The sequence below is a fragment of the Leptopilina boulardi genome, unplaced genomic scaffold (assembly GCF_019393585.1).
Source record: "Leptopilina boulardi isolate dan_hultmark-lab unplaced genomic scaffold, ZJU_Lbou_2.1 LbouV2_351, whole genome shotgun sequence".
Taxonomy (NCBI): Eukaryota; Metazoa; Arthropoda; class Insecta; order Hymenoptera; family Figitidae; genus Leptopilina; species Leptopilina boulardi.
In genome coordinates, this window is record NW_026137920.1 from 3,915,264 (window position 1) to 3,927,593 (window position 12,330).

At 23.9% G+C, this 12,330-nt stretch overlaps 1 protein-coding gene across 3 annotated transcripts in view; it reads left to right on the forward strand.

Annotated features, from left to right (window-relative positions):
- LOC127286154 (nucleolar protein 4-like) overlaps positions 1-10,414 on the forward strand; it is a 100,704-nt gene extending 90,290 nt beyond the window's left edge. For 2 of the 3 annotated variants that reach the window (XM_051312470.1, XM_051312472.1), the window contains 3 exons: positions 3,369-3,583; positions 4,811-5,001; positions 6,083-10,414. In XM_051312470.1, the coding sequence (XP_051168427.1) occupies positions 3,369-3,583; positions 4,811-5,001; positions 6,083-6,249 (573 nt within the window). In that variant the 3' untranslated portion in view covers positions 6,250-10,414. The remainder of the gene's footprint in view (positions 1-3,368; positions 3,584-4,810; positions 5,002-6,082) is intronic. The other variant, XM_051312471.1, reaches the window with a different exon arrangement.
- Positions 10,415-12,330: the final 1,916 nt, after the last annotated feature.

Genomic DNA, 12,330 nt, shown 5'->3' on the forward strand with positions numbered 1-12,330 from the left:
ATTTTCCAGAATTAATTTTGCATTCCGATCATAAATTCAAGAGAATTTTTTTTTTGATTTTCCTTAACTAATACAAAAATAATGTTTAATCATTAATCTAATTTTAATAGCAAGTTTTGTAAAAAAAAAAGAAAAACTTTTGTTTTAATTTTCATACATGTACAAAATTATAAATTTTAATTTTGGGAAAAAAAAATTGTTTCAGATTTTCTTTCTTTCTTTTTGAGAAAAGTGACTTGTTAATTATTATTATTATTATTATTATTATTATTATTATCAACGAGAGTCTTGAAGCCACAGAAATTTTACTCCAATAATCTACTAACCACCATCACAGGCTTAACTCGTTCGTTCACCTTTGCAGCTTATCGGAGCTGATAAGGATCGATAGGTTTGCATAACAAGTCGCAGTTTGCTCACTCGCTTTGATTCTTTTGTTGATGTTTTCTACCAGTCAATATAGCATTGCTATAAAGTGCGATTTTTTTTTTTGTATATTTGATACGTAAAAATTTTCTTTCAATGATTTCGTTTTTTTTTTTTTTTATTGATTTTATTTTTTGTTGAAAAAATTTTTCCCTTTTTCTTTCTTTTTTGCTCTCTATATTTTTTCTTTCTCTCTTTTTTCGCTTTTTCTTTCTTTTTTTATTTTTTTAAATTTTTCTTTATTTTTTTTCTTTCTCTATTTTTTTAATTTTTATTTTTTTCTCTTTCTCAGTTCCCTTATTTTTCCAAAAACGAAAATTTAAAGATCGAAAAGCAAATTAACAAAAAAAAAGAGCTTAAAAATTGTTCAAAAATCTGTCACGGGGAGAAAAATCATTTTTTTTTTTTTGTCTCAAAGGGCTTGAAGAGGAAAAAAAAATTGAAAAAGTCGGGGATTAAATATATATATACATGCACATACATATACATATAGTGGACGTATAATATATAACGTGCGACCCACAAACAAGTGATTCCATTCATTACTTTCGGAGCGCTTCGGAAGTTCGAAAGGACAAGCAAACTAGAGCGACGCGTGTAAAAATGAAAAGCGATAAACCTATCATTCGTGAAGCAAAAAAAAAAAAAAAAAAAAAAAAATAGAGAGAGAAAGAGAGAGGGACCTCTCTACACACGAGGCGAATATCGTTGAGAGCGCGTTTTAGTTTTATGTTTTGGTCGTTATTAGTCACTATCGCCCCAGAGAGTGTGTCAGCTTGAAATTTCCGTTGCCACACTAATTCTCGTTTTTTTTTTTTTACTCACTCTCCTCTCACATATATATATATATATATATATACAAACACACAGACACATTCAAACACTATATGACGATTCAGAGAAGCCACACGGCCAGATAAGCAAATCCAACTTGTTACATTCGTTGAATTCAACTGTAAAATATAAATTTTATTACATATTGAAATAAATTTTTTTTCACTCTTGTTGAAAAAAAAAAAAAAAAAAATATTGAAGGAAAAATTGCGGAAGATTTAATTTAGATGTGAATTTTTTTCTTTAATTGTATATGCATAATTTAGTACCACCAAATAGTGGTGGTTACATTTTATATAGATAAGTCTAAGAACTTACCGTTTATATGGTAAACGCTATATTTAAAATTTATTGTGCGGAAAAACTTACCGTCCATCACTTACCGTCAATAAGGTATAAATGTTTCAAAAATTACTATATTGAAACTTACCGTTACCTTAATTTACCATCGAAAATATTTACGCTTTTATTGAAAATTACCGTCTATTCACTTACCGTTATGCATGTGCGACTTACCGTTCAAAAAATAATTCTTTACCGTTACTGGTGAAATTTACCGCGTTTATACTTATTTGGCGTCGAAAATATTTTTAAACTTCTGAAAATTTACGTTTTAGAAAATTACCGTCTATTCACTTACCGTAATGATAAAATATATACCGTGCTTCACTTACCGTCGACAAAATTAATGCTTAAATACAAATTATTGCTTTTGAAACTTACCGTATATTTATTTAGCTTCAAATTGTTTTTGCTTTTATATAAAATCTTATTTTTAGTTAAAAATACCGCCAATTCACTTACCGTTACGCATGTGCGATTTACTGTTCAATAAAATAAACTTACCGTTACTTTTTGAAACTTACCGCGTTTACTTATTTACCGTCTAAAATATATACGCTTACATTGAAAGTTTACGTTTTAGAAAATTACCGTCTATTCACTTACCGTTATACAAATACAACTTACCGTTCCACAAAAAAAAACTTACTGTTTATTCACTAATCTCTATAGAAAATATTTACCGTGCTTCACTTACCGTCGAAAAAATTAATACTTACTAATAAATTACTGCTTTTGAAACTTATTATTTAGTTTCAAATTGTTCTAACATTTATATAAAATCTTATATTCAGAAAGTTACCGTCTATTCACTTACCGTTACAATAAATCACTTACCGTCCATACAATAGAAATGGTATTTAAAGCCAAAAAAATTACCGTATATTTGCTTACCGTTAATAAGATAATTATAATAGGAAAAAAATAATTTCTTTTAAACTTACCGTCTTTCACTTACCGTTCGTATAATAAAAATCGTTTTTAAAAAGTGCAAGTGTATAGGAAATTCTCGTTAATTCGCACTTACCGTTTCTGTCATCAATAAAAAAAATAATTTTTCTTAAACTTACGTTCTTCACTTACCGTCATTTTGATATTATTACTTACCGTCATTACCGTATAATTCGTATTTTAAAATACCTGTTTTAAAACTTATAGATTATTTAATTTTATCTTCATAACTTTTAATTGTTCTATTTAGAAATTTATTACTCAAAAAAATTACCGTTTTTTCACTTACCGTCAGGGTAAATCACTTACCGTCTAGAAAATAAAAGTCGCATTTTACATTAGTTGTAAGAAAATTTACCATAATCACTTACCGTCCATACGGTTAATATATCATTTGAATAAAATTACTCAACTTACCGTCCTTCACTTACCGTTAATAAAATTAATGAAATTTATTTTTAATGAATTACAATATCAAGTAATTAAATTTTTTAAAATCTATTGTCTATAAATAGTCAACGATTTAATGTGTAAAATCTTTTTTTTTTTTTTAGAAACTTACCGTCTATTTATTTACCATTAAATTACTTACCGTTCATATACAAAAACCAACATTTCATTTTCAAATGTTTTCTTATTAATTTACTTCTCATCTATATTTTTATTAAATCAAAATTGAATTTTTTCTTCAAAAAGAAAAAATTTAATAATAAAAAAAAAATAGAAAAAAATAGAAATAGAATAAAAATTGTTTGTTATATTTTTGCTGTTCAAAAATTTTGAGACTGAAATAATGTTTGTTTTTCTGTTTGCAGCAAACGGATGTTCGAGCTAGCTTGGAACATTTTTCAAGCACGCCGGTAAAATCACTTCCGGGAAAACGCGAGGACACCCCACCAGCCTCACTGACATCGTTGGCGCCACTAACCAGTTTGGCCAATCTACAAAATAGCAATCTCACCTCAACGCCCCTGTCACTTGCACCTGCATCCAAATTACTTACAGCCACTGATAATAAAAGTCTCATGAGGTTGGTATTCATTGATATTTTCTCTTTTATGCCATCCCTTTTTTTTTTTTATTATTCAAAATGAAATTGCAAAATTTTCAAAAAAAATTTTTAATTTCTATTTTTTTCAATTCTATTTATTTTTTTTTGTGCGTATAGATAATTATTATTTTGTTAGTCAAAGACAGAAGGAAAGAAAAATTTTCAGGCCCTTCAGATTTGACTGTATTTTGAAAGAGATAAATTATTGTTAAATAATAACAGAAGTTGATAAATCTCTTTTATCAGCAGTCGATAAAACAGATGTATCGATACTGAAACATATCTGTTTAACCAGCTGTTGATAAAACAGATTTATCGGTACTGAACAAATCTGTTTTATCAGCCGTCGATAAAATAGATTTATCGATACTAAAAAAATTTGTTTTATTAGCAGTTGATAAAACAGATATATCGGTACTAAGAAAGATCTGTTTAACCAGCTGTTGATAAAACAGTTTTATCGGTACTGTACAAATATTTTATCAGCTGACGATACATAGATTTATCGTCGCTTATAAAATCTGTTTTATCCACTTCCAATAGTTATCGGCACTAAATCAATCTGTTTTATCCGCTTCTGGAAAAACAGAGTTATCGACATCAAACAAATTTGTTTTATCGACACTTAAAAATCTGTTTTACTCACTTCGGTAGCTATTGGTATTAAACCAATCTGTTTTACCCGCTGTCGGTAAGAGTTACTGGCATTAAACAAAATAAACTGTTTTATCCACTTTCAGTAAAACAGATTTAACTGCTTTAACTCTTTTAATTAATTTATTTTTTATTAACCTGTCGATAAAATAAATTTAATTACGTTAAGCCAATCTGTTTTATCAGCTTTTGATAAAAAAAAACAGTTGTATCGACACTTAAAAAATCTGTTTTATCCACTTTCGGTAAAACAGAATTATTGGCTCTAATTCTGCTTTACCCGCTTCTGGTAATACAGAGTTATCGGAATTAAACAAATCTGTTTTATCCACTTTCGATAAAACAGATTTAACTGCTTCTTTTTTTTCAGTGTAATTTGTAGTTTATTATTGATTTTCAAAAAAGAAAATTTTGAAAAAAACGAATTTTAAGTGTTTTGTGTGTAAAATAAAAAATTTAATGGAAAAAAGGGGAAAAAAATTTTCTCAATTTTTTTCAATATCTTTTTTTTTCTTCTTTATTCTAATTTTTTTCTCTTTCTTTTTTTCATAGTCAAACAACGATAGTCAGTTCGTCAGCAGTAAATGGAGTTGCAAGTGCAGCAGCACCAACTGCAATGTACAGACCTAACTTTAGTCAAGCTTTCCAGCGCGCTGGACCAACAACAGTGCCACCAACATTATCGGCTGGACTTTATCCAACACAGAGCTTCACATCGGGCCTGCTGAGCAACGGTACACAAAGTAATACTCGTTATCGGTGTTTACTTTAGTTCACTTCCGGCTCCTTGTCCATTTCCTTCATGTCACTGAGCTTCATAACTATATATTATATCTCTAATTTATATCAAACAAAAACAAAAAATCGAAATTTTAGAACAAAAAAAAAAAGTTTCTATTTCAAAAAAAAAAAAAAAATTATATCAAACAAAAACAATAATCTCAAATTTAGAACAAATAAAAGAAAACTTTCTTTTTATTTCAAAAAAAAAATTTATAAAATTTTATGTTAAGTACCATTGTAAGGAAACATTTTTTTCCAAATATTTTCGAAATTTAGAAATTTTTTTAGAATACGGGACGCATGAATATGTTCTAAAAATCATTAGTTAGAATTTTCATTTTATGGAAATTTATTTGTCATAATTATTTTTGAGTCGAATTTTTATTTGTTCGAATTATTATTTTGCAAGAATTTTCATAAAAAAGATTTTCTATATTGCAGAATTTTTATATAACCTAAAAATTTAGATTACAGAATTTTTATTTGTTCGAATTTTTATTTGCTCAAATTTTCATTTAAAATAATAGAAGATTTTAAAGAATTTTTATTGGAGAGAATTTCATTGCATAGAATTTTCATTTTATTCTTTTTAGATGAATTTTCATTTGTTCGAATTATTATTTGATATAATTTCCATAAAACCGATTTTTCTGCTGAATTTTTACTTAACCGAAAAATCATTTAATAGAATTTCTAATTAATAGAATTTTCATTTGTCCGAAATTGCAAATGACCGACAATCGATTTTGGCACGATTTTTAAAATCAACCATTCAAAAAAATTATCCATAAAATTGTGATTAGTTGATTTTAAAAATCGCGCCAAAATTCGATTATTGTTTCGGTCATTTGCAATTTCGGACAAATAAAAATTCTATCAATTAGAAATTCTGTTCAATAATTTTTCGATTAAATAAAAATAAAATATTATTACAAAATTTTTATAATATTATTATATTAATACAGTAGTATTATGGTCATTAATATAATATTAATATTGTCTTATATATTTTATATTCTAATTCAAAATTTTCGTTTTTAGGACCAACTGATTTGAGTATGAAGAACACAAAACCATTATTGAGCCATAAATTAAATGCAACAGAAATGACAGCAGTACGACAATTAATAACCGGCTATCGAGAGTCAGCGGCCTTTCTTCTACGATCAGCTGATGAACTCGAACAACTTCTATTGCAACAACCTTAAAAAGAATATATATGTTTTTTTTTTATTTTCTGTTTTTCTCTGTACTTTTTTTTTAATTCACTTTTTAATTTCAAATCGAGCGCCGAAAGCAGCGCCACTTGAAATGAACCAATATGTTACACACCGAGCAAAATCATTTTTGCGACCGACTGTCGGCAATGCAGATTTTACTGTCAACTTTTTATTATCTATAAAAATATATCTAATATTATTAATAATAATAATAATAATAATAATTATAATAATAATAATTATAATAATAGAGATTATCGACGCTTGATAACGTTTGTCACGCTATAAAAAAAAAATTCCTATATATATTCAAAGTACGTGTTTCTGTTTTTTCTCGCGCGAAAAAGAAAATCGTTTTTGAAAAAAAGGAAAAATAAAAAAACGAGCTTCACGTTCCGCCCCCTTTTTCTTCTTCGTGAGCGATTCTTATTGAGCTTGAAATCTTGATTATTTATCAAGTGTTTCAAATAAAAAGAAAAAAAAAATATTGACAGGGTGTAAATATAGAAAAAAAAAAATGGAAAGACGATATTTACTTAATTAATAATTAAGCTCGGAATTATTGCTATATATATATGTATATGAAGTAAGCTCGGTGCGTGAATATATATATAGATATATTTTTTTTGCTGTTCAAATTTGACGAAAGAAAAAAAATGCAAAAAATATCCGAAAAAATTGCAATATGTAATTTTTTTTCTCATTTTTTACAATTGGATATTTTGTTTTAACTTTGCTATTATTAATTTTTTTTTTTTTTTATTGTAAACCAAAACGAAGGAAATTTTTCCTTTCGTTCCTCGATTGAAAAACGGGCACGTGCCACACAATTAATAATTAATATTAAATAAATATAATTATTCGTTACACTTGTAAATATATATGGTATAAGAGAGGAAAAAAAAGAATAAATAAAAAAAAAATTGGATTTTTATTTGTTAAACTCGATAACAAAAATCGTAATTATCGTAAAAAGCTTTGTTTTTTTTTTAATTTTTGTGCGCACTTGTAAAAAAAATAATTTTTTTTCAATAAAGAATTTTTGGCCCGATTTTCATAAAAACAAATTTGTAAAAGAGATATTAAACTCTTTAAATTTTTGGGGACCATTTTATAAATTTCAAAGCGAAATTGTTTTTTTTGAAATTTTATTTTGTTTCTTTTTTTTTGTAGCAATTTTTTTTTTTTTCATAATGTATGTGTGTGTATGTATGTGCTTCACCGCGCTACCAAAGAACAGAATAAATAAATAATTAACAATATATTAAAAGTTTACTAAACAAAAAAACAAAACACAAATAATTAATTAAATAATTAAATTTTGAATAAATTAATATTATATATATATATATAGTCATAGCCTCAAAAAAGTATATATATATATATATGTATAATATTCTCGACTTAATGCTTCGAGTTACTTTTACTGCCCCTTGCCCTTAAAAAAAAAAAAAAAAAAAAACTCTTCGGCACAAAGTACAAGAATTTCAAAATAAAGTCTTTGGAAGCAAAAACGAAAAGAAAGAAAGAAAGAAAATAAAAAAAGCAAAAAAAAAAAATAATATAGGCTAATTTGAATATATTTATAAGGATTACAAACAATTTTTGTTATAAAGATTATTGTTGATTTTCAGAGTTACGTTTTTAAATTACGTTTTTCATTTTGTAGATTAATTTTTGCGGTTTTTTTTTAAATATTTTTTTTTTTTTTTTTTAATATATTCAGGCAAGGAAATTCGAGTAAAAGAAAAAAGGAAAAATGAGAGAAAAATTGATATTGGATAATTTTTTTTTCACAGAGGACCATTTTTTTTGGAAATTGGGGTAATGTGACACATAAACGGGGTAAAGTGGTACCAAGACGGGGTAATAATAATTGTTATACTGTTTTTGTATTCGGGGTAATGTGACACTAAGAACGAAGAAAAATGTAAACGGGGTAAAATGGTACCAAGGCGGGGTAATGTGACACATAACGGGGTAAAATGTCATCCAGTCAGGGTAATAATTTTTATTCCGTTTGGAGTAATTGGTATAATATAACCAACAGGAAAAAACGAGGTGAAATGTGGAATAATGTAAAACCATTTTTTTTTGTAATTGGGGTAATGTGGCACATTTAAAAAAAAACGGTGTAAAATGTTACCAATGTCGAATTAATAGTAATTGTTTTATGTATACCATTATTTTTTTTTGGTCCTTTTGCAAAATGAAAATTAATCCAATGTTCAAAAAATATATAAACGGATGTAAAAATAAAATATATGTTATTAGCGAATCAAGAGAATTCGTTGGTACTTGGTCTGTTGTTTTTTTGTAAATAGTTTATACGTCGATTTAAATAATATAAATAGGAATTATATTAAATATAAATATATTATATATTTAAGGCTATTTGAATTGCGAACAAGAATTAATAAATATTGTATATGAAAGTCCATATTATCAGAGTTGGGCAGTCGAAATAAAAAATAAATAAATGTTCCACAATGTAAAAAAATTTTTATGTAATTTTCCTGTAATATTTTCTTTAATTATTACAGTTGTTTTTTAAAATTCATTTTTGTCGCGAGAAAAAAATACGTTTTTTGTTTTTTTATTTATTAAAATTGAATCAGTAGATTTTAATTTTATTTTTTGATTTAAATTTTTTTTGACTTATATTTGTTTATTTCTTTATTTTCAAAAATATTCTTTTTTAAAACACTTAAAATGTTTTTTCTATTTTTTAAGGTTGTTAAAATTGTTAAATGTCTTTTTATAATTTTAATTTTTTTCATTTCAGAATTTTGATATTAATGTTAAAATATCTTTCATCTCATTTTCTGATTTCTTTGAAAAAATCAGAATTTCAAAAAAAAAAAAAATTGTAATAAATTTCAAATAAAAAAAATTTATTAATTACCAATTTTTTTTTTTATTTTTTTCTTTCTTTTTTAAAGGAAAATTCAATGCTCGACTCTGATTATATTTGCTGTTGTGCGCTGAGAAAAATTCACTGAAAAAGAAAATAATTTTTTTTTCTAAACACACATTCCCCGGCAAATTAACAACAGTCAAATTACAGAAAAATGAACCTTTGCGCCTTTCGTTTCGCGTGAATTTTTTGTTATCAATTTTTTTCTTTTTTTTTTATAGAGAAAAAAAATATAGAAATTAAGATTTAAAAAAAGCATTAAGAAAATAATAAATAAACATTGAAACCTCAACGAATTTCAACGAAAGTTCATTGTTCTGAATTTGATTTTTAAAAAAATTTACCTCACGATAAAAAAAAAACTTGTCTTTTGACTTTTCGATCTCAGACAATTTATATTTTCTCGTAATTTTCGTCTTCTTCTTCTTCTTCTTCTTCTGTAAACTAGAAAAAAAAATCGTTAGCATTTTTATCATTTATATTTTTTCTCAAAATAGAAGTTAGAAGAGGAAAAAAAAATTTATACTTTTCGGTCAGAAAATAAACGAAGACAAAAAAAAAAGGTATCGATAATAATACCTCTGTGATAAAAAGAAAAATTTAAACCGAAAAGTAAGCAAATAAAAAAAAAATATTGAAGAGAAATAAGAAAAGTCGAAACGAAAAGGGCAAGAACTTTTTGTAAGAAATTTAAAAAAAGAAAATTTTTTTCTTGTACAGAATGAACTTTATTCAAAACTGTGGCTTTACTTCTTTTTTTTTTTCTTAAATAACTCTCGAGTAAAATTATTATATATAATATATATACGTTTTGAACGGAAATTGTTCTGTACAAAAATTTTTATGAAAAATCGTATAATCGCGAATTGATGTATATTGATTAAAAGTAAAAAAAAAAAAAAATAAATAAATAAGAAGAGATATGTATTTGTTCCTGAAGAAAATATAGTAAATATTAAACACATAGTAGTGATAACAATAATATTAATGATAATATTATATAAATATATATTAAAAAAAAAAATAAATAAATAAATAATTTGATGGTACATACTTTCGTATATTATAAGTAATGATTATATAAATATTATCGCAATTATATTGTAGGGATATTGGTACGGTCTTGAAAGATGCCTTGCCTGTAAATGTAATACACACACCTACATAATGTTCACTCGATGAACAAATCTTATTACCTTGTAAATGTTTTACTGAATATAATCGATTATTCGACAATTGAAATTGTTTTCTTAATTTTTAAACCCGACAAAAAAAAACAGTATTCGACAATTCAAGCGAAAAATTAAAAAAAAAAAATTACAACAACTTTTGTTTATTTCCAATATTTGATATTTGATTAAAATTTAATTTAATTAATTAAAAATTAAATGAATCAAAATTTTTCAAACGGATTAACAAAATTTTTCAAAAATTAATTTTCAACTTAAAATTCATTTTTTACTCCTAGTGTGATCAAAATTGGTTTCTGAAATTATTAGAGCAAAGAAAATTTTTTTCATTAAAATTATTAAATAGCTATTTCAATTTGTTTACTTAAATAAAAAAAAAATGTTTTCTCAAAATTAAAAGAATAAAAGATTTCAAAAATTTTGTTTACCTGAGTAATTAGTTAAACGTTTAATAATTAATAAAAAAAAAAGTTGTCAAACATTTATATTGTCAAATAAGAATTTCAGTCAAGAAAACAAAAATTTATAAAAATAACAGTGGACATTGGATTATTTCAATTTTCTAAAAAATTATTATAGAAAACTCTACGCTAAAAAAAATTTTTATTTCATTCAAATAATCGACTATTATCAAATAAATATTTCCTTGTACCAAATAATTTTTCATTCCTAATAATTGAATTATTTATTGAATATTGAATAATTTATTAATTATTAAACATTTAACTAATTACTCAGGTAATTCATTCCTATTGAATTTGAAAAATTAATAGAAAAAAGAAAAATTTGAATTCATTTGAAGAATAAACAAATGTAATTAATATTATAAAAAAATTTGGATAAATATATTTTCTAAAAATCATTTCGATTCGTTTCTCATAAAATATTATGATAAATATAAAATAAATAAATAATAAATAATAAATAATAAATAATAAATAATAAATAATAAATAATAAATAATAAATAAATAATAATAAATAATTAATAAATAATAAATAAATTAATTTTTTATTTAATAATAAATATTTTATCAAAAAAAGCACAATTATATCAAATAATGTGAATTTGAAAATTCATAGAAAAAATAAAAAATTTCAATTTTTTAAAAAATGAGAAAAAACGCGAATTCTAAATTATTTTTTTAAATTCTACAAATTTTTGTTAAAATATATTGTAATTTATATAAATTAATGGATTCCTTTATCAAGGTAGAATATTTTCTACAAAGAAAAATTTTTAAAAAAAAAGAATGACAATTTTCGAAGTTATTGTAAAAAAAATTTCCCAATTTTATCAAAAATCACAACTAGAATATGAAAATTGTAAAAATTGAGATAAAAAAAAGTAGAGGGTTTAAATAAAAAAAAAGTTGTGTAAAGAGAAATATTGTAAAATAAAAATAGTCGCTGAATAAAAATTAAATAAAAATCGCTACCTAAAAATTTTCTGTAAATTAAAAATATATTTAAAAAGAAATTCTGTCAAATGTCAATATTAGAAAAATGAAAATTTATTTAAAAAATAATATCTAATAAAATTTTTTAAAATGAAATAATTCTAATTAATGATTTTTATTATACATTGAAATTTTGAAATTTTAATAAACAATTACATTTAAATTTGTATTTAACTATGAAAAAAAAATTATAAATTTTAATTTATAAATAGGGATTATCAAAAAAATTTTCATGTAATTTTCAATTGCAAAAAATTTTTTTTTTAAATTTTGTACTCTATTTTTTAAAAAAATTAACCCGTTTTTCATTTTTAACCCCTTTTCCCCCCTTGAAAATATTTCTCGTTATTTTTATTTGGAAAATTGTGATTTTTTTTCCAATTTATATTGAAAAAAATCACAAAATATAATATTTAAAATATTTTTTAAACAGTTAATTAATTAATTGATTAATTGAATTTAATTATTAAAAAATTAGTTATTAATTATTTATTATTAATTTT